The sequence below is a fragment of the Monodelphis domestica genome, chromosome X, assembly GCF_027887165.1.
Source record: "Monodelphis domestica isolate mMonDom1 chromosome X, mMonDom1.pri, whole genome shotgun sequence".
NCBI lineage: Eukaryota > Metazoa > Chordata > Mammalia > Didelphimorphia > Didelphidae > Monodelphis > Monodelphis domestica.
Genome location: NC_077235.1, coordinates 62975322 through 62999133, shown reverse-complemented (window position 1 = coordinate 62999133; position 23812 = coordinate 62975322). Strand labels below are relative to the sequence as shown.

The window sequence follows — 23812 nt, the reverse complement described above, 5'->3', positions numbered from 1 at the left end:
TGAGTAATTAGATCTTTGTCAGAGGTTTTTGTTATGAAGGTTATTTCTCAATTTGTTGCTTCCCTTCTAATTTTGGTTGATTTGGTTTTGTTTGTACAAAACCTTTTTAATTTGATGTAATCAAAATTATTTATTTTACATTTTGTGATTTTTTTTCTAGATCTTGCTGGGTTTTGAAGTCTTTCCTTTCCCAAAGATCTAACATGAATACTATTCTGTGCTCACCTGATTTGCTTATAGTTTCCTTCTTTATATTCAAATCATTCACCCATTCTGAGTTTATCTTGGTGTAGGGTGTGAGATGTTCATCCAAACTTAATCTCTTCCATAATGTCTTCCAATATTCCCAGCAGTTTTTTTTTTTTTTTATCAAATAGTGGATTTTGGTCCCAAAAGCTGGGATCCTTGGGCTTATCATAGACTGTTTTGCTGAGGTCACTTACCACAAGTCCTCACTGGTCCTCCTTTCTAGAGTCTCTTAGCCAGTACCATATTGTTTTGATGACCACAGCTTTAGGGTATAGTTTGAGATCTGGAACTTCAAGACCTCCTTCCTTCCCATTTTTTTTTTCATGATTTCCCTGGATATCCTTGATCTTTTGCTCTTCCAAATGAACTTTGTTATGTTTTTTTTCTAATTCATTAAAAAGGTTTTTGGTAGTTCAATGGGTATGGCACTAAATAAGTAAATTAATTTGGGTAGGATTGTCATTATTATTATGTTAGCTTGTCCTACCCATGATCAATCAATGTTTTTCCAATTGTTTAGATCTAGTTTTAATTGGGTGGAGAGTGGTTTGTAGTTGTGTTCATATAGTTCTTGTGTTTGTTTCAGCAGATACATTCCTAAGTATTTTATTTTGTTTAGGGTGATTTTTAATGGGATTTTCCTTTCTAATCCTTCCTTCTGAGATGTGTTGGAAATATATAGAAATGCTGATGACATATGTGGGTTTATTTTGTATCCTGCAACTTTGCTAAAGTTGTTGATTATTTTGACTAGCTTTTTCATTTATTCTCTAGGATTCTTTAAGTAGAGCATCATATCATCTGCAAAGAGTGATAGCTTAGTCTCCTCATTGCCTATTTTAATACCTTCAATTTCATTTATTCTCTAATTGCTACAGCTAGTGTTTCTAGTACGATGTTAAATAATAGAGGTGATAATGGGCATCCTTGTTTGACTCCTGATCTTATTGGGAAGGCATCTAGTTTGTCCCCATTGCAGATGAAGTTTGCTGATGGTTTTAGATATATACTGTTTATTATTTTTAGGAAATGCCCTTCTATTCCTATGCTTTCTAGTGCTTTCTATAGGAATGAGTGTTGTATTTTTTCAAAGGCTTTTTCTGCATCTATTGAGATAATCATGTGATTTTTGTAGTTTTGCTTGTTAATATGGTCAATTATGTGGATGGTTTTCCTAATATTGAACCATCCTTTCATTCCTGGTATGAATCCTACTTAGTCATAGTGAATAACTTTCTGGAGTCTTTTTGCTAGTATCCTATTTAAGATTTTTACATCTATATTCATTAAGGAGATTGGTCTGTAGTTTTCTTTCTCTGTTTTTGACCTGCCTGGCTTTAGAATAATTACCATGTTTGTGTCATAAAAAGAATTTGGTAGAATATCTTTACTTATTTTGTCAAATAGTATGTATAATACTGGAATTTGTTGTTCTTTGAATGTTTGATAGAATTCATTTGTGAATCCATCTGGACCTGGGGATTTTTTCTTAGGGAGTTCTTTGATGGCTTGTTCACTTTCTTTTTCTGATGCGGGTTGTTTAGGTATTCTATTTCTTCCTCTGTTAGTCTAGGCAATTTATATTTTTGTAAATACTCATCCATATCACCTAGATTGCCATATTTATTGCCATATAATTGGGCATAATAATTTTTAATGATTGCCTTAATTTCCTCTTCATTAGAGGTGAAGTCTCCGTTTTCGTCTTTGATACTGTTGATTTGGTTTTTCTCTTTCCTTTTTTTTAATGATTGCCTTAGTTTCCCCTTCCTTAGAGGTGAAGTCTCCCTTTTCAACTTGGATACTATCAATTTGGTTTTCTTTCCTTTTTTAAATTAGATTTACCAGGACTTAGTCTGTTTTATTTGTTTTTTCAAAGTACCGGCTTCTAGCCTTATTTATTAAATCAATAGTTCTTTGATTTTTCAATTTTATTAAATTCTGCATTGATTTTTAGGAACTCTAATTTAGTCTTCCTCTGAGGGTTTTTTTAAACCCTTACTGTCCATCTTGGAATCAATACTGTGTATTGTTTCCAAGGCAGAAGAGTGGTAAGGGGTAGGCAATGGGGATTAAGTGACTTGCCCAGGGTCACAAACCTGGGAAATATCTGAGGCCAGATTTGAACCTAGGACCTCCCTTCTCTAGGCCTGGCTCTCAATCCACTGAACTACCCAGCTACCCACCCTGAGGGATTTAAAATTTGTTCACTTTCTAGTTTTTTTTTTTAATTTGCATGCCCAATTCATTGACCTCTGCCCTCTCTAATTTGTTAATATTTGAACTCAAGGATATAAATTTCCCCCTGAGTACTGCTTTGGCTGCATGCCATAGATTTTGAAAGGATGTCTCATCATTGTCATTTTCTTCAATGAAATTATTGTTTCTATGATTTCTTCTTAACAGATTCTGGAGAATCGTATTGTTTAATTTCCAAATAATTTTTGATTTGCCTCTCCATGTACCCTTTCTAATTATTATTTTCATTGCATTGTGATCTGAGAGGGTTGCATTTATTATTTTTGCTCTTTTGCACTTGTTTGCATTGTTTTTATGCCCTAGAACATGGTCAGTCTTTTGAATGTACCATGTGCTGCTGAAAAGAAGGTGTATTTCTTTTTGTCCCTATTTATTTTTCTCCACATATTTACTATCTCTAATTTTTCTAAGATTTAATTCACTTCTCTTTCCTCTTTCTCATTTAGTTTTTGGTTTGATTTATCTAGTTTGATTTATCTATTTAGATTTATCTAGTAATTTGAGCTTTTCTCCAACTGTTTCCCTATCGCCTGTGTTCGGCACTCTGAACCTTGCACAGCTTTGCACAGCTTTGCTCACAAGGTACTCCCTCCAGACCAGCACCCTTGCCTGCCCAGAGTTTCCAGCTGCCACTGGAGGCTTAGTGCTCTAGGTGGGGGAGGGGCCTGGGACCTTCCTTCTTCCTTCCCTTTAAACCCGAGTGTTCTCGAATTCAGGCTTTTGGGGGGCGTGCCTTTTAAATTGAGTCCAGCAGGAGGGTTCTTTGGCTCTGTCTTGTTGTTAGGTTTGATTTTCAGTCCCTAAGGAGCATTTAGTTTGTAAATGGTAAGTAAGGGGTTTCAGAGGTCTGAACTTTCGCTGCCTCTATGCCACCATCTTAATTCCACCTCTCTGCAAAACTACCTTGTTTTATATATGTTTGCTTGTGATTTCTTCTGCTAGATTGTATATTCCTTGACTCTTTGGACTCTTTCTGCTTTCCTTACTTTATTAGGAACTGTAAGGGTTAAAATTATGGTTGAGACTGAATTTAATAATTATATTTGGTCGCCAAGGATTTTATTTGTAAACTCCTAATGAAACACCCAAACTCAGCTGGAAATTTTATGGTGATTTAATTGATATAGTGGAGGAGATTTAAGAAGAAAGAAGAAGGAAGTACCTGGCAGGAAGATTAGGATATATAGAAAGTAAGGTTTTGAGTGAGAAGGAGGAATGAATCAGCCTGATCTCCAAAGGGGCTCAGCTAAGATGCCCGAACCTGAATCGGTTCAAGGGCAAAACTTACCACCCAACACACCAAGATATTGAAATGCCTCACACACTCTCAGCCAGAGTCACCTCTCTAGGGAAAGAGAAGGAGACAGGAAGTGACGTGCCTTATATAGACAGTTTTACATCACTTTCCTGCATCTCATCTGTACCAATTGAGGACTTAGTTTGACTTAGGACAGCCCAGAGGTCTGTCCTTTTTTTCTGCACATGTGTGTTGAAGGCCATTCCTTAGATAATTAAATCTTGAGTTTGATGCAGACCTTCCAAATCTTGTTAAGCTAAGAAGGGAGGAGAAATGTAGAGTTTCCAAGACCTGATTCTGTTATTCCAAATATCTCTATTGTTATTGATCAGGAAATAGCTAAATCAAATCTTCTAAAGAATGGTCTGATTAGGTTGGAATAGTTTTAAAATTCACAGAACCAAATGTCAGTTTTAGGCAGAAAGTCAGTTTGGTTATTTACTGAAGAAATACTTTGGGCAGCTCAGTGGTAGAGACAGAGCACCAGACCTGTCAGGAAGACTTGGGTTTAAATTTGTCCTTATACACTTATTAGCTGTGTGACCCTAGGCAAGTTACTTAAACCTGTCTTGACTTCCTCATCAATAAAATGAATTGGAGGAAATGCTGAGCCATTTCAATATTTTTGCCAAGAAAATTCAAATGGGGTCCAAATGCAGCTGTAAAACCTCTGAACAACAAAAACTTCAGTATGTATACACCAACAGTTTTTGTTTTTTTCTGTTTAGGCAAGTGCTCATTCTGAAGAACCGAAAACCTTAGGGGCAGCATTCTCAAAAAGGTTAGTTGGTATTTGTGACCAAAATACATGAATATTTCAAAAAGTACAAATTTTGTATAATATTTTATTAGCTATTTCTACTAAGTATTCCAATATAAAAGAAAGAGGGCCTAGAAGCATGCCTCTGAGTAAAAATCACCCAGTCAAGGAGAGGTACTGTAAAGATTAAAATTGATGGGCAAAAACTAAGTATCATATTTTTAAAGTTTTATTAATAATAACTAAAGTAAAAAAAAAAACCTACCTAAACCCAGCCTGGTCGTGAGAGAAGAGAGAGATATGGTGGAGCTACAGAACTTATAAACAATTGCGTAAAGATACAAATGTGCACAAAGGGAAAAGCATTCTGGGTAATGTAGTTTTAAGGGGTTCAAGCTTTTATAACTATACATTCCACCGTAATCTTAAAGGACCATGGAAACATAACTAACTTTTAAATTGCAATAATTTGTGGATAAAAAGAAAAGAGAATAAAGCCAATGATTTCTAGACTGACAAAAAGCCAATTTGGAGGCAGTCTTCTTTGGCATTAGAGTATACACTCAGAACAAATGCATTCAATACCACAAAGTTCAATTTAGCACATCCCAAAGTTCACTCTGGATTTTCTGGTACAGCGTGGTGTTCTCTGCAGGCATCTTCATGGCACCTTCTAAAAACAGGTTCACCTTCTGGATTCTGGGAGGTAGTCTCTCATTACTTATCCTAAAATTACTCTCAAAAGAATTTAAACTTTACATTATAGGATAATAATATATTCCCCCCCTGAGGAGGATGATAACAAACACAGGGATCACTCAGGGATGTATCCTGAGTTATGAGGTATATTATCAATTGGTAAAGGAAATTTAAAAATCAAAGAATCCAAATAAAAGAGAAAAAATAACTTGTGAATAAAATAGAAAATATCAAAATCTTATGTCTAAAAAATCTAAGTAAAGGAAAAAGAAATCTATAACAGGTCCTGGAATCAGGGCCTGATTAAAATGATTTAAGCAATTATACACTTACCCAATCAGTAGACAGGACTACAGAAAGTTTGCCATACTATCAAAGACAGAAAGGGGACTAGATTATGGAAGCCAGGTAGGAGCCAAAGTGAAATGCTCGATAGAGCTCAGGGAAGTCTTGCCTCTGACAAATGTCAAATAGCCATAACCTGGAACCCCAATCAAGTTTAAATCCTCTTGTCATGGCTCAAAATGCCATCAATCCCACTGGGATTGGTTGGTCTTTTTGAACTTTGTGCTCTCCAGGCACTATTCAGGTGCTTCTTTAGTACTGTACAATGACACTTTTTGTATTCCCTTCTTCTGGAATCATACAGAATCATTAAGCAAAGTACCATAATTTTTTTTTAGTTTTTAAAACATTATTTTATGTGGTCATTTTCATACATTATTCATTGGAAACAGCTCATTTTCTTTTCCTTGCCCAACACCCCTCCCCTAGCCGACACGCGATTCATCTGGGTATCACATGTGTCCTTGCTCTGAACCCATTTCCTTGTTGTTGGTATTTGCATTAGGGTGCTCATTTAGTTAAGTCTCTCCTCAATTATGTCCCCTCAACCTCTGTAGTCAAGCAGTTGCTTTTCCTCAGTGTTTTTACTCCCTCAGTTTATCCTCTGCTTGAGGATAGTTTTTTTTTTTTCTCGTAGATCACTGCAGATTGTTCAGGGACATTGTAAAGCCATTACTGGAGAAGTCCATTATGTTCTCTTGTACTACAATGTGTCAGTCTCTGTGTACAATGTTTTCCTGGTTCTGCTCCTCTCACTCTGCATCACTTCCTGGAGGTTGTTCCAGTCTCCATGGAATTCCTCCACTTTATTATTCCTTTTAGCACAACAGTATTCCATCACTAACATATACCACAATTTGTTCAGCCATTCCCCAATTGAAGGGCATCCCCTCATGTTCCAATTTTTGGCCACCACAAAGAGTGTAGCTATGAATATTCTTGTACAAGTCTTTTTCCTTATGATCTCTTTGGGGTACAAAGCCAACAGTGCTATGGCTGGGTCAAAGGGCAAGCAGTCTTTTATCACCCTTTGGGCATAGTTCCAGATTGCCCTCCAGAATGGTTGGATCAATTCACAACTCCACCACCAATGCATTAATGTCCCTACTTTGCCACATCCCCTCCAGCATTCATTACTTTCCTTTGCTGTCATGTTGACCAATCTGCTAGGTGTGAGGTGATACCTCAGAGTTGTTTTGATTTGCATCTCTCTGATTATAAGAGATCTAGAATACCTTTTCATGTGCTTATTAATAGTCTTGATTTCTTTAACTGAAAATTGCCTATTCATGTCCCTTGCCCATTTTTCAATTGGAGAATGGCTTGATTTTTTGTACAACTGGTTTAGCTCTTTATAGATTTGAGTAATTAGACCTTTGTCAGAGGTTTTTGTTATGAAGATTGTTTCCCAATTTGTTGCTTTCCTTCTAATTTTAGTTACATTGGTTTTGTTTGTACAAAACCTTTTTAATTTAATGTAGTCAAAATTATTTATTTTGCATTTTGTGACTCTTTCTAAGTCTTGCTTGGTTTTAAAATCTTTCCCTTCCCAAAGGTCTGACATGTATACTATTCTGTGTTCACCTAATTTACTTATAGTTTCCTTCTTTATATTGAAGTCATTTGCCCATTCTGAGTTTATCTTGGTGTAGGGTGTGAGGTGTTGATCCAAACCTAATCTCTCCCACACTGTCTTCCAATTTTCCCAACAGTTTTTATCAAATACTGGATTTTGGTCCCAAAAGCTGGGTTCTTTGGGTTTGTCAAAGAATGTCTTGCTGAGGTCATTTACCCTAAGTCTATTCCACTGATCTTCCTTTCTGTCTCTTAGCCAGTACCAAATTGTTTTGATGACCGCTGCTTTGTAATATAGTTTGAGATCTGGGACTGCAAGGCCACCTTCCTTTGTATTTTTTTTTCATTATTTCCCTGGATATCCTTGATCCTTTATTCTTCCAAATGAACTTTGTTATGGTTTTCTCTAATTCAGTAAAATAGTTTTTTGGTAGTTCAATGGGTATGGTACTAAATAGATACATAAGTTTGGGTAGGATGGTCATCTTTATTATGTTAGCTCGTCCCACCCATGAGCAATCAATGTTTTTCCAATTGCTCAAGTCTAGTTTTAGTTGTGTGGAGAGTGTTTTGTAGTTGTGTTCATATAGTGCCTGTGTTTGTCTCGGCAGATAGATTCCTAAGTATTTTATATTGTCTCGGGTGACTTTAAATGGAATTTCTCTTTCTAATTCTTGCTGCTGGGCTTTGTTGGAAATATATAGAAATATCGATGACTTATGTGGGTTTATTTTGTATCCTGCAAATTTGCTATAGTTGTTGATTATTTCGATTAGCTTTTTGGTTGATTCCCTAGGATTCTTTAAGTAAATCATCATATCATCCGCAAAGAGTGACAGCTTGGTCTCCTCATTGCTAATTTTAATACCTTCAATTTCTTTTTCTTCTCTGATTGCTACTGCTAGTGTTTCTAGTACAATATTAAATACTAAAGGTGATAATGGGCATCCTTGTTTGACTCCTGATCTTATTGGGAAGGCTTTGAGTTTTTCCCCATTGCAGATGATGTTTGCTGATCATTTTAGGTATATGCTGTTTATTATTTTTAGGAAAGGCCCTTCTATTTGTAAACCTTAAAATTTCTTAGACTTAAAAATGTTGGAAATTTCACCATTGGGAAATTTCATACTTGAAAAATTTCCTACTGATAGTCTATTGGAATGTGAACCCCTTTTTTGGCATGGAAGGGTTCTCCTCCCTACTTACGATTACTTTAGGACAGAAACCTTTTGCTGAACAATGGAAAGGGCTTTGACCTATGCTTAAGCATAGAACAGGAAGTTCTTTGAGTCATGATTGATTTTAGAATTGATACAATAGAGATACTTGGAATGACAGAACCAGGTCTTGGAACTTCCAATCTCCACCCTGCTCAGGGTAACAGGATTTAGGAAGGGCTGCAGCAAAGGATCAAGATTTAATTATTTGAGAATATGACCTTCAACAGACATGTGCAAAGCCACAGACCTCTGGGTGGTCCTGGGTTAAGCTAGAGCCACCATTGGCACAGGGAAGACATGGACAGTGATTGGTAGCTGTGAGAACTGAGGGGAGGGAACTTGGATGGTTTCCTTAAAGATAGCCAGGTCTGAGGACTGAGGTGGTTGGAGAGGTTTTGCTCTGAGAGGTTGTGCTCTGAGAAGCTTGCTCTGAAGGAAGCTGGAGGTGGAGGCCCCTGAGATTGTTTCTCCATTTTGGTCACGTGAGTGATAGGGACCGATCTCTTTTCTTTGCCTCAGCTATCTAAGGGCTTGGGCCTTTTGGACCAGCCTAAACAGAGGGGGTATTTAAGCCCTATTCCCTTCTCTCTCTCTCTCTCTCTCTCTCTCTCTCTCTCTCTCTCTCTCTCTCTCTCTCTCTCTCTCTCTCTCTCTCTCTCTCTCTCTCTCTCTCTCTCTCTCTCTCTCTCTCTCTCTCTCTCTCTCTCTCTCTCTCCCCCCCAATACCTTTCTTCCTCCTGTTTGTAATTAAACTCCATAAAAGGTTGACTGCTGACTTGAGTTTTCATTAAGGAATTACATAGCTGAATTCCTTGGCGACCTTAAATTAATATATATCAGTCTTTTAAAGTGATTTCCTTATCACATATTCCTATACTTTCTAGTGTTTTCAATAGGAATGGGTGTTGTATTTTGTCAAAGGCTTTTTCTGCATCTCATAATTTTTAAAACAATGAATGGCAGCATTTTTATAGTCTAAAGTTTTTTTGGTTATGCATTGACATTACAACAAATGTATTTTAAACTTATATAACTGAAAAATCAAAAAGGTTAAAGAAAAATCTTCTCAATACTATTGACATGTGCTTCAAATACAAAAAGGAGAGAAAAATAAAGCTGAAATATTATATTGCACATGCAAGGAAAAACAATAACAAAAATTTTAAAAATCAAAAATATATAGCTTCAAATCAGTGACACACTGTCAGCTAAGGAGAGGTAGAATACAAAAGTTTCTCACTGAAAATGAGATCCATTTCCTTTTTAACTTGGCCATGAACCACTGAGTGCAAATGATTTTCACAATAAAACAGTAATACAGTAGATAATGCACATTTAAGGAAAGTACCCAAATCCCCCAAATTCAAAATAGACCAGTTAATGAAAATAGCAAACAAGCCCACTATCATATAGGATTCACATGAGTTCCTGTATGACATTAAAAAAAAAACCTATGAACTGATGGATATTTGTCACAATTTTTACAAATGTAGCAAGTCTTCAACCTTGGCAAAGATATCTTTTTTAAATTTTTTTTAAACCCTTACCTTCTGTCTTGGAGTCAATACTGTGTATTGGCTCCAAGGCAGAAGAGCGGTAAGGGCTAGGCAATGGGGGTCAAGTGACTTGCCCAGGGTCACACAGCTGGGAAGTGTCTGAGGCCAGATTTGAACCTAGGACCTCCCATCTCTAGGCCTGGCTCTCAATCCACTGAGCTACCCAGCTGCCCCCAGCAAAGATATTTTTAAACAAAGTGTATTACTGCCTTTATTTCAAAATTTGTCAGAAGAGTCTAGAAAAAACAGAAACCTCTGTACTGTTGAGGAAAACCTATTTGGATTCTAGAACATCACCACAAAATCTAGATTGTTCTGGTGGATGTATGCATAAGCTCTTTCTGGCTTCCTGCTTTATATAAAAAACCTTTTGGCAAGAACTTCTATTGTGCTCTCTACCTTTTGATTAAATATTCTTTGCTATATATATTAAACAACTGTAAATTGATCCTCCATCTCTTAGTTACTTTTTATTAGGTGATTTCCCAAAGTATCTTGTAGCAAATTCCCTCTTGTTCATCCCTCCAGTTTAGCCAACTTGATATTTAGTAACTTATGTTCATTATTAAAAAACTTCTTAGATGTAATTGAAGGAAATTCTTTTAATTAATTCCTAATTTTCTTGTCATAGCAGCTTTATATTGGAATGTTTCTTCCTGCTAATGTTTTACAGCATTTCTTTTATATGCTGCTCAAATATTCTTGTTTGTGGATGACATTGATATTGGGTTGATTTCATCAAGACTTAGAAGAGGATATGTGAGGTACATTAGCATTCTAAAAACTTGGGTCTAAATAGTCCCAAAGGATTAAAAAATAACAGGGTATTCCAAAGCCAATGGAAAAATTCCTAATGCTTGACTTAAGTGCCCAAAAGGCATGATAAAAGAAATCAGCAAAAAGATTTATCTTCATCATGCTATCAGATTGAGTTATCATAATACTGAGTTTTTGCTTTGTTTTCTGAATGTCAAAATTCTGAACGGAATGCTTCTACTCTTTCTGAGAAAAATTTACAGGAAGTTTGGATCAAATATAAAGAATATGAATATCTTAGATTAGTAGTTGTGAGTCAAACTTTGAACTCACATTCTTTGAAATATTATACAAACTTTATTAGTGCCATCTATTAAGCCAATTTTCTAAAACTTGACAGTATATTAATATCTTGTTTTTAATTATAAACCACTTTTTAAATTTTTCTTTAGGAAACTTACAGTTATTAAAGAATATACTAGCTCTGATGGTGAACAGATTATGGACAAATATATAAGTGAATTTCAATCAGAAGAAAATTCAGAAAATAATATTGTTTCTTTGAAAAGCTTCACTGAAGGCAAGTTGTACTTTATTTCTCTATATATAGATATTCATATATTTGAAAATTATTAACAGCAATTATGTGTAGCGATTTTTGTTTTAGATTCATAGTCAATTTTTGTTTTTTTTTTAATTTTAGTCGTAGCAAAATAGATTCATAGTTAGAAGGGATTTTGGAACTTGTCTAATCCTCTGATATTCTAGATGAGGAAACAGAGGTCCATAAAATTAAAATGGCTTGCTGAAAATCATAATAGTATATACATATGCACCATTATTTGCCACTAATAACCTCTTTGTTATTGGCCATTTAGTTTGATCTCTGGGTCAAAAGTTTGAAATAGTTTAGTAATTTTGGGGGTAATAATTTCTAAACTTTGGAAGTAAATAAAAATCACCTATCATGAATTGGTTAACCTTTTTATACATTTCTTTCCAAGAGTGAATTTTTATCCTTCCCTTCCTCCATCTGTCTGTCATATAATTTCGCTACTTCTAAATATCCTGCTTCCTCCCCCATAAAAAGATACAACAAACCCAACTGTTTCCTTAAGTTTGGAGGCTATCTCAATCTTCCCTATCACAAGCACAACCTAGGAAAGAAATGGATAGCTAGGTGGCATGGTGGTGGATAGATAGCTGGGATCTGGATTGAGGAAGACCTCAATTCAATATGACTTCAGCCACTAGTAACTGGCTGACCCTAGGCATATCACATAATTCTCTGCCTGTTCAGTTTCCTATTAAATCTATTAAATGGGAATAATAATAGCATCTGCTTCACAGGGCTATCAAATGAGATAATATTTATAAAGCACCGAACACCTTGCCTGGGACAAGATAGGTAGTTAATAAATGCTTATTCCTTCCTTTTCCTTCTCCTGATGATCCCCATTCTCAGCAAGGATTCAAATGATGGTTACCCCACCAATCTCTTGGTTCCCCTGACCTCTCAGATGTGCTTTTCTATTTTATCGACAGTGCTTAGAAGCTGGGCTGCAGGTTCTCAAGTGTGAAATATTACATAAGGCATTTGATTATAACCCTGTCAGCCTTATGCCAGGCCAGTATATGCCACTGGGAATACTGATAGAGGCAAAAGGCATGCCTGCTCATCAGTAGCTTACAATCTTGCTGTGGGGTGGTGACCACAAGCATACATGTACATACAAACAAGCTAGTACAGGAAAGAAGAGAGGGAAAGCAGCTGAATCAAGGGGCGCTAAGTAAAAGGCTTCGTATAGAAAATGAGATTTTAGGTGGAATTTGAAGGAAGGCAGAACCTTCGATCTTGGGAAAATAAAGTTAAGATTCTAATGGGAAGTTAAGAAATCTAAAATCTTTTAGATCCTCTACCTTTATGGTCTTCTTAAAGTGTTCTAACTTGAATACCACAATTTTGACCTACTTTTAGAAACTTTTACCTAACTATAAGAATTCAGGGTTGTAGCAGTGTTCCTTAGTATCCTGGAACAAACTTTCTTTTTTCTGTCCATTTTCATTTATCCAGGAGCTTTCAGGGGCTTGATTGATGATTGATTCTTTGATTGATGCTATTAAGATACCAAGGATAAAAAAATAAAAAGTGATTTTTATGCCATCTTTACAAATGTTTGACCCATAGGTGACTCTCTTACATAATTACATCTTGATGAAATTCCCACCATTTTCTGAGTTTTTGTTTGTTGCCATCATACTCAGATTAAATTGATATTACCTAATCTCTCTTACCTTCTCTTCAGAAATCACTGCTCAGTGTTCTCATCCTCACTTTTCCTTTTTTAACCTATTCCTAGGACTATACATTACATTTTTAAGGTGGTGTGCATTTCGGTTGTTTGCCATAGATTACCATTATAGGTTCTAAAATTAAATGTCAAAGAAGGCTAAATATTAGAAAGCAAAACTATATTTTTAGAATATTGTTTTTTATGTTGGCTTCACATTCAATGGTTGATGATTACTAATGTTAAATTATAGATACTGTCAGCGTACAATCAATACCATTACAGAAACCATATTCAGAAGATGATTTTCAAAAATTTGAAGTTAGGAACAGCAAACGTAGAATTAAAATTGGAACTCACAGAAAACGTGTTGGTGAGTAGTTTAAATGAAAGTTAATTACATTTTTTTGAAGAAAAAAGTATTCTATGGAATTTAGAAAATTAGGGGAAATATAAACTCTATTATATGTGGCAATATGGAAAGAACAGCAGAAAAAGAAGTTGAGGAAATGTTCTTCCCTTCATTGAGAGGTAGGCATGGAATTTCTATATACTGTCAGATTTGACTATTATGTTGGATAGTTTGATTGGCTGGCTTTATTCTTTGTTTAAAGGGTTCACCCTCTAAACGTTTAGGGAATTGCAATTGGAAATTAATACAATGTAAAAATATAATAAAATTTTTAAATTAAAAATTCTTCATGAAACATCTATTAACTCCCTATGTTATAGAATAGTCCTCCTGAAAAATATAACTTTTATATATTTGATTTTAAATATTATTCTATACTCTGTATTTCTTTTTATGGGACTTAAATTTAATTTTATCTTTTTATCATTCTCTAATCATATCCTTCAATTTCGGATGTTTGTCATAAATTTAAACAAATCTAGTGGTTTGAAAGGGCCTTTGTCATCTAATCCAACCTGCTATCTGAAGTAGGAATTTTCTTAACCTATATCCTTGAAATTGTTCTTTTTATCTATCTCAATAGAAACATTTTTGTAAATGGAGGAAATCACTTTAATAGTGAATTCATCGTATAGCAGAAATATTAAAAAAAAATTTCATTTTATTGAGTTGATATTCTCTAGTATGTTTCTTCTCATTGATCTATTAGTGACCAAATTTTAGACTTTCTTTAAACCCTTATCCATCATGACATTTTAATAATTTTTTTATATTGTTGACTAATTTCTGTGAATTCTCTTCTCACTAGATTTTTGAAACTACTCCTCATGAGGTTTTCCTACCTCATCAGTTTTTTCTGTTCCCTTATGTAAAATTGAGATTTGAACTCTGGACTTCAGTCCCCACAAGCCCTTGCTCCACTTCCCCAGAATGCTTTGTAATCTCACGCAATTCTGAAGTGGGCCGAGATCAAGGAAGGATTTAAGCTGATGGCAAAGGCTTTTGGCTCTTTTTTTGGACTTCCGTTTTGGAGCAGTGGCGTCTCTTCCATGATATGAGATTATCTTGTCTAGGCCACTCTGGCTTAGGCACGTGTTTCTTATTCTGTCTTTTCTTTAATCCTTAATCTTCAATAAACCTCTAAAAAATATAATACTCCTTGCAGAGAGAAACTAATTCCTACCTGCCTCAGTCTCCCCATATTCCTAAATTTTAATCTTTACGCTTACAATAATTCTCATTATGTCCTGTGGTCTCTTCTAATCTCTTTATTCTCTTTTGTTCACTTTATTTGCTTTTTCCCTTCTAGTCTCAAGTAAAAAATATAAACCCATTATTTTGGCTTTTTTAAGCTTTGCACAGTTTGTCTCCAACCTATTTTCCAAACTTCCTTAATTCCTTTACTACTGTATGTATAGCCTGGCTACACTGACCTATTGTCCACACTGGATGATTCATGTGTTTTCATTTGTTTGTTCTGTTTATTGCTCCAAACACTTGCAATTATCCATTTTAATTTTTTATGTGTTTATGTGCATCTACAAATATATACATCCTCATACATGTAATTGATGTACATGTTTTCTTCTCAGCTGAACCAATTGAATTGATATACATAAGAAAATAAATGATTTAATTTTATCTTATCATAGTAATTGTCAAATGTAGTACATATGTTAGCTGTGTTCAAGTATTTGAAAAGCTGTCCCAGGGAAGAAAGCATACCTACAAGAGTATTTTATTTATCCCTATAATTAATTAATGGTTAATACTGTTTTGATTACCTTTATATATAGTTGCAGAAAAATTGGATGGAAATGATTAAAAATGACTAAGGTTGGAAGATAGGAAAAATTTTATATTAATTACTATTGTCCAAAAAAAGTAATTGGCTACCTTGCATGAGTGAGTACACTGGATAAATTCAAAGAGAGATTGAATGAATTGGGAAATGTGTGTGATGAGATCCTTTCTTATTGTAAACCTGATAATTCTGTGAAATTTTGGTCATATAAATGTGCAACAGTATTATAATGTAAATGTATTTTTATAATTATAATTCCTATTGGTTAAGCACATAGCACATTGAAAATATATAGATATGTAAAATATAATTACAGGTGTTTATAGAAATAAAATATGGTATGGATTTATTTGTTTTAGGGAAAGAGCTACATAGAATTGTGAGTTGCACAGCTTGTGGACAACATATGGACCATTTTCAGAAGGAGTCAATATATCAACATCCTGCACTGAACGTTCTTATTTGTAAGGTATGTAATCATAAAATTGATAAGAATTTTATAATTTGTACATTCTACAATTTGTTATTTCATCAGATGTATTGAGAAATAGTTTTGTAAAGGACAGATCTTGTTGCATTTTAAGTCTTTTAATTTACATGAATAAATCAAAGGTCTTTCCCTCTTCAGAATTGGGGTACAAGATTTTATTGATAAAATTGGTTAATTCAAATGAACTTTACTTTTTAATTTTTATATACACTTGGAATAAACACAAATTTTTAAAACAAGATATTCATTTTCACTCATGTGTTTCCTTTATTTTCCTGAAGTCCTCTTAAAAGCCTTAGCCAGGAGAATGATAATACTTATTTTTGGGTCTTGTCAAAGCTTTTCTTTGTTTGTTTTTGATTGTTTTGTTCACTTGCTTTAAGGTGTTTTTCTTTTTATCTCTTTTTGAATTTTAAAAAAGAATTTTATTTTTATGTCACAATTTTTCCTTGTAGTAATTTCTTATCTCTCATAGTTACTTTGTAAAAAGGGAAATATTTAAATCAAAAGAGAAAAACACATTTTAGATAATATATGCAAATGTTTTCTGCCCTCAGATATCCCTGCTTCTGACTGAGAGAATGACGTTTTAAATGATCTCTTTTCTGGGCTTAGCATTTGTTGTCATAATAACAATACTTTTAATAATAGCATTTTATGATTTGCAAAGTGCTTTTACAATATTATTAGTATTATTTTTAAAACTCTTGCTTTTGTGGCCAAATAAGTGTTTAACTGGATAGAGAAGGAAATTCCTAGGTTCAGATTTAGCCTCAAATATTTTCTGACTGTGTAGTCATGAGAAAATGATTTGTTACACTTCTTCTGCCTTGAAACAAACACTTAGTATATTAAAAGAAGAAAAAAAGACCAAGAATCTCCTTTTTTCTGTATTAGTTACAACTCTAAGGCAGAAGGGAAAAGGCTGGACAAACCAATTAAATGACTTGTGCAGGTCATAAATCTAGGAAGTGACTGTGGATGAATCTGACCTGAGAGATTATTCTATTTCCCAGGCCTGGCTCTCTCCACAGTGCTACTTGCTTCCCCTTTATGTTGTTATTATGATTCAAATTTTCTTGATTAAGAAAATAATTCTGTAAAGGGTTGTTACATGAGGAAAGATTTGATCTGGGGTCTTACAGTACTCTTAACAACCATACCACTACTACTAAAGTATTGGATTTGATGTTCATTGTTTTTCCCAATGTGTTGTTACATATCATATGTGTGTGTATTTATAATATGTTAGAATTTTTGTGTGATTCTTGGTATTTATTTTACTTTTTTATCAATTTATACAATTTTTCCTTTGGAAATCTTTTTCAATTTTCTTTTAATCAATTTACCAGTTAAAATGAATACTTCATTCTTTTCTGTAGTGCATAGTATATTGAACTATGTTTATACACATTTTGTTTAGACATTCCTCAATGATGGGTCAATATTTTGTTGCCAGTTCTTTTATACACCAAAATGTTCCATTTCTTTGCTATAAGTCTTTTAAGTTCTGACCCTAGTTTTATGTTGAAAAATATTGTGAGTTGACTTCCGGTCAAGATGGCGGCTTAGAGAGAGCTAAAGTTCAGATCTCCAGAAACCCTTCCTTACCGATCTCAAACTGTATGCTCCTAGGGCACCGATACTCAAAACAAACAACAGGATAGATCCCGGGAACCCTCCTCCTGGACCTGGATCAAAAGGTATGGCCTCCCAAAAGCCAGAACCTGAGATCACTCAGATCTAAGGGGTAGGCAGAAGGAAGGTCCCAGGACCCATCCCCCCCAACCCCGAGCTCTGAGTCCAAGGTAGCAGCGGGAACCTAAGAGCCAGCAAAAGGACCTCAGGGCCGCCTATTCTGAAGGCCTCATCCTGAAAACAACCTGAGCCAGTAGCGGGGGTAACCCAGACAGCAGGGAAACAGAGAGAGACAGAGGGAAGCCTATAGCCCCCCAGCTGGATCCTTCCATCCGAGTCTCAGGGAAGGTCCCTGCTTTAAGACACACTCAGTCCAACCCAGCTGAAGTTAATCCTATCAGGAGCCCTCGGAGCTCCGGGAAGCCACGGCCCCTCCCCCCTCAGAGTGCAGGCTCTTCTGGCCCACAAAGGCTCTGAGATACCTTGTGGACAGTGCCAAGCCAGGCTTAGAGCGTGGAAGTAAGGCAAAGAAAAAGCATCAGGAGGGAACTGAGAGAAGTAACACCTGCAAACGGACGATTTACCTGGGGCTAAAGCCTCTGAACACCAGACAGAGATAAGAAAAGCTAGACCTCCCCACTCAGATAGAGATGGAAAACAGCACAGAAAAGCCTCAAAACTCCAAGAAAAACAAGAAGAAGGGGGTGACTTTGGACACATTTTATGGAGCAAAAATACAAAATACAGAGGAAATAGAAGAGGAAACACAAGCAAATGCTCTAAAACCTTCCAAAGGAAACGGAAACTCCACAAACCCAAGAAGAATTTGAATCGGAATGATCAAAAAGATGGAAGCCTTCTGGGAGGAAAAGTGGGAAATAATGCAAAAGAAATTCACGCATATACAAAACCAGTTTGACCAAACTGAAAAGGAAAACCAGGCTTTAAAGGTCAGAATCAGGAAACTGGAAGACAATGAGCATGTAAAAGAAATAATAAAGCAAAGCCAAAAGACCAAGAAATTAGAAGAGAACATAAAACATCTCACCGACAAGGTCATAGACTTGGAAAATAGAGGGAGAAGAGACAATTTAAGAATAATTGGACTACCAGAAAAGCCAGAAATAAACAGCAAACTAGACATCATAATACAAGATATAATCAAAGAAAATTGCCCAGAGATTTTAGAACAAGAGGGCAATACAGGCACTGAAAGAGTTCACAGAACATCCTCTACACTAAACCCCCAAAAGACAACTCCCAGGAATGTAATTGCCAAATTCCAAAGCTTTCAAGCAAAAGAAAAAATCTTACAAGAAGCCAGAAAAAGACAATTTAGATATAAAGGAATGCCAATCAGGGTCACACAAGACCTTGCAAGTTCCACTCTGAATGACTGTAAGGCATGGAACATGATTTTCAGAAAGGCAAGAGAGCTGCGCCTTCAACCAAGAATCAGCTACCCATCAAAACTGACTATATACTTCCAAGGGAAAGTATGGGCATTCAACAAAATAGAAGATTTCCAAGTTTTTGCAAAGAAAAGACCAGAGCTCTGTGGAAAGTTCGATATCAAAAAACAAAGAGCATGGAATACCTGAAAAGGTAAATATGAAGGAAAGGGAAAAGGAGAAAAATGTTATCTTTTTCTTTTATTCAAAAGCTCTTCTATAAGGACTACATTTATATCAATCTATGTATGTTAATATGTGGGGAAAATGTAATGTATAAATAGGGGGAACAGAAAGACCGAATAGAATAATCTTTCTCACACAAAGATTCACACGGGAAGGGGAGGGGAAGAAAACTATATCCTATGAGAAGGAGAGGAAGAGAGTTTTTACTTAAAACTTGCCCTCAGGGAAATCAACTCTGAGAGGAAAGAACATCCAGATTCATTGGGATCTTCAATTCTATCTTACCCAACAAGGGTAGGGAGAAGGGAAAACCAAGGGGGGGTGGGGGGGAGGGAACATAAAAAAGGGAGGAAAGAAGAGGGGGGTGGGGGAGGGAACAAAAGGGAGGGGCTAGAAAGGGAAATATATCAAGGGAGGGGACAAGGTGGACTGATTTAAAGTAAATCACTGGATTAAAAAGTTAGAGCTGAAGAAGAAAGGTTAGAATTAGGGAAAGATATCAAAATGCCAGGGAGTCCACAAGTGACAGTCATAACTTTGAACGTGAATGGGATGAACTCACCCATAAAACATAGACGAATAGCAGAATGGATTAGAATCCAAAACCCTACCATATGTTGTCTTCAAGAAACACACATGAGGCGGGTAGACACCCAAAAGGTCAGAATTAAAGGATAGAGTAAGACCTTCTGGGCCTCAACTGACAGAAAGAAGGCAGGATTTGCAATCATGATATCTGATAAAGCCAAAGCAAAAATAGACCTGATTAAAAGGGATAGGGGAGGTAATTATATTCTGTTAAAAGGGACTTTAGATAATGAGGAAATATCACTAATCAACATATACGCACCAAATAATATAGCACCCAAATTTCTAATGGAGAAACTAGGAGAATTGAAGGAAGAAATAGACAGTAAAACCATATTAGTGGGAGACTTGAACCAACCATTATCAAATTTAGATAAATCAAATCAAAAAATAAATAAGAAAGAGGTAAAAGAAGTGAATGAAATCTTAGAAAAATTAGAATTAATAGACATATGGAGAAAAATAAATAGGGACAAAAAGGAATACACCTTCTTCTCAGCACCACATGGCACATTCACAAACATTGACAATACACTAGGTCACAGAAACATGGCATACAAATGCAGAAAAGCAGAACTAATAAATGCAGCCTTTTCAGATCACAAGGCAATAAAAATAATGATCAGTAAAGGTACGTGGAAAACCAAATCAAACACTATTTGGAAATTAAACAATATGATACTCCAAAATCATTTAGTTAGAGAAGAAATCATAGAAACAATAATTTCATTGAGGAAAATGACAACGGCGAGACATCCTTTCAAAGCTGTTGGGATGCAGCCAAAGCAGCAATCAGAGGTAAATTCATATCCCTGAGTGCATATATTAACAAACTAGGGAGAGCAGAGATCAATCAATTGGAAATGTAAATAAAAAAACTTGAAAGTGATCAAATTAAAACCCCCCAGAAGAAAACCAAACTAGAAATCCCAAAACTTAAGGGAGAAATTAATAAAATCGAAAGTGATAGAACTATTGATTTAATAAATAAGAAAAGAAGCTGGTACTTTGAAAAAACAAACAAAATAGACAAAGTACTGGTCAATCTAATTAAAAAAAGGAAAGAAGAAAAACAAATTAACAGCATCAAAGATGAAAAGGGGGACATCACCTCTGATTAAGAGGAAATTAAGGCAATCATTAAAAATTACTTTGCCCAATTATATGGCAATAAATACACCAATTTAGGTGACATGGATGAATATATACAAAAATACAAACTGCATAGACTAACGGAAGAAGAAATAGAATTCTTAAATAATCCCATATCAGAAATTGAAATCCAACAGGCCATCAAAGAACTCCCAAAGAAAAAATCCCCAGGGTCCGATGGATTCACAAGTGAATTCTATTAAACATTCAGAGAACAGTTAATCCCAATACTATACAAACTATTTGACATAATAAGCAAAGAGGGAGTTCTACCAAACTCCTTTTATGACACAAACATGGTACTGATTCCAAAACCAGGCAGGTCAAAAACGGAGAAAGAAAATTATAGACCAATCTCCCTAATGAATATAGATGCAAAAATCTTAACTAGGATACTAGCAAAAAGACTCCAGCAAGTGATCATGAGGGTTATTCACTATGACCAGGTAGGATTTATACTAGGGATGCAGGGCTGGTTCAATATTAGGAAAACCATCCACATAATTGACCACATCAAAAAGCAAACCAACAAGAACCACATGATTATCGCAATAGATGCAGAAAAAGCCTTTGATAAAATACAACACCCATTCCTATTAAAAACACTACAAAGCATAGGAATAGAAGGGTCATTCCTAAAAATAATAAACAGTATATATCTAAAACCATCAGCTAATATCATCTGCAATGGGGATAAACTAGATGCATTCCCATTAAGATCAGGCGTGAAACAAGGATGCCCATTATCACCTCTACTATTTGACATTGTACTAGAAACACCAGCAGTAGCAATTAGAGAAGAAAAAGAAATTTGAAGGCATCAAAATAGTCAAGGAGGAGACCAAGTTATCACTCTTTGCAGATGACATGATGGTCTACTTAAAGAATCCTAGAGATTCAACCAAAAAGCTAACTGAAATAATCAACAACTTTAGCAAAGTTGCAGGATACAAAATAAACCCGCATAAGTCATCAGCATTTCTAAATTATCTCCAACACAGCTCAGCAGAAAAAATAGAAAGAGAAACCCCATTCAAAATCACCTTAGACAAAATAAAATACCTAGGAATCGATATCCTGAGACAAACACAGGAACTATATGAACACAACTGCAAAACACGCTCCACACAACTAAAACTAGACTTGAGCAATTGGAAAAACATTAACTGCTCATGGATAGGACGAGCCAATATAATAAAAATGAACATCCTACCCAAACTTATTTATCTATTTAGTGCAATACCTAATAAACTCCCCAAAAATTTCTTTACTGATTTAGAAAAAACCATAATAAAGTTCATTTGGAAGAACAAAGGATCAAGGATATCCAGGGAAATAATGAAAAAAAAAACACAAATGATTGGGGCCTTGCAGTCCCAGACCTCAAACTATATTACAAAGCCGCAGTCATCAAAACAATTTGGTACTGGCTAAGAGACAGAAAGGAGGATCAGTGGAATAGACTGGGGGCAAGTGACCTCAGCAAGACAGTATACGATAAACCCAAAGATCCCAGGTTTTGGGACAAAAATCCACTATTCAATAAAAACTGCTGGGAAAATTGTTAGACAGTATGGGAGAGATTAGGAACTGATCAACACCTCACACCCTACACCAAGATAAATTCAAAATGGGTGAATGACTTAAACATAAAGAAGGAAACCATAAGTAAATTGGGTAAACACAGAATAGTATACATGTCAGACCTTTGGGAGCGGAAAGACTTTAAAACCAAGGAAGACATGGAAAGAATCACAAAATGTAAAATAAATAATTTCTACTACATCAAATTAAAAAGCTTTTGAACAAACAAAACCAATGTAACTAAAATCAGAAGGAAACAACAAATTGGGGAAAAATCTTCATAAAAACCTCTGACAAAGGTTTAATTACTCAAACTTATAAAGAGTCACAAAATGCAAAGTAAATAATTTGGACTACATCAAATTAAAAAGTTTTTGTACAAACGAAACCAATGTAACCAAAATCAGAAGGAAAACAACAAATTGGGAAACAATCCTCATAAAAACCTCAGACAAAGGTTTAATTTCTCAAATTTACAAAGAACTAAATCAATTGTACAAAAAATCAAGACATTCTCTAATTGATAAATGGGCAAGGGACATGGATAGGCAGTTTTCAGATAAAGAAATCAAAACTATTAATAAACACATGAAGTAGTGCTCTAAATCTCTTATAATCAGAGAGATGCAAATCAAAAACAACTCTGAGGTATCACCTCACAACTAGCAGATTGGCCAACATGACAGCAGAGGAAAGCAGTGAATGATGGAGGGGATGTGGCAAAGTAGGGACATTAATTCATTGCGGATGGAGTTGTGAACTGATCCAACCATTCTGGAGGGCAATTTGGAACTATGCCCAAAGGGCGATAAAAGAATGTCTACCCTTTGATCCAGCCTTAGCACTGCTGGGTTTGTACCCCAAAGAGATAATGGGGAAAAAGACTTGTACAAGAATATTCATAGCTGCGCTCTTTGTGGTGGCCAAAAATTGGAAAACGAGGGGATGCCCATCAATTGGGGAATGGCTGAACAAATTGTGGTATATGTTGGTGATGGAATACTATTGTGCTAAAAGGAATAATAAAGTGGACGAATTCCATGGAGACTGGAACGACCTCCAGGAAGTGATGCAGAGCGAGAGGAGCAGAACCGGGAGAACATTGTACACAGAGACTTATACACTGTGGTATAATCGAACGTAATGGACTTCTCCATTAGTGGCGGTGTAATGTCCCTGAACAATCTGCAGGGATCCAGGAGGAAAACACTATCCATAAGAAGAGGACAAACTGTGGGAGTAGAAACACTGAGGAAAAGCAACTGGCTGACTACAACGTATGAGGGGACATGTCAGAGGAGAGACTCTAAACGAACACTCTAATGCAAATACTAACAACATGGCAGTGGGTTCGAATCAAGAACACATATGATACCCAGTGGAATTACGCGTCGGCTATGGGGAGGGAGCAAAAGAAAATGATCTTTGTCTCTAATGAATAATGCTTGGAAATGATCAAATAAAATATTATTTAAAAAAAGAAAAATATTGTGATCTTAG

The 23812-nt window shown here is 35.5% G+C and overlaps 1 protein-coding gene across 2 annotated transcripts in view; it reads left to right on the top strand.

The window, feature by feature from the left end:
- LOC103097941 (transcriptional regulator ATRX-like) overlaps positions 1–23812 on the top strand; it is a 59158-nt gene that overhangs the window by 22215 nt on the left and 13131 nt on the right. For both annotated transcript variants that reach the window (XM_056809641.1, XM_056809640.1), the window contains exons 3-6: positions 4534–4586; positions 11169–11296; positions 13261–13380; positions 15583–15692. In XM_056809641.1, the coding sequence (XP_056665619.1) occupies positions 4534–4586; positions 11169–11296; positions 13261–13380; positions 15583–15692 (411 nt within the window). The remainder of the gene's footprint in view (positions 1–4533; positions 4587–11168; positions 11297–13260; positions 13381–15582; positions 15693–23812) is intronic.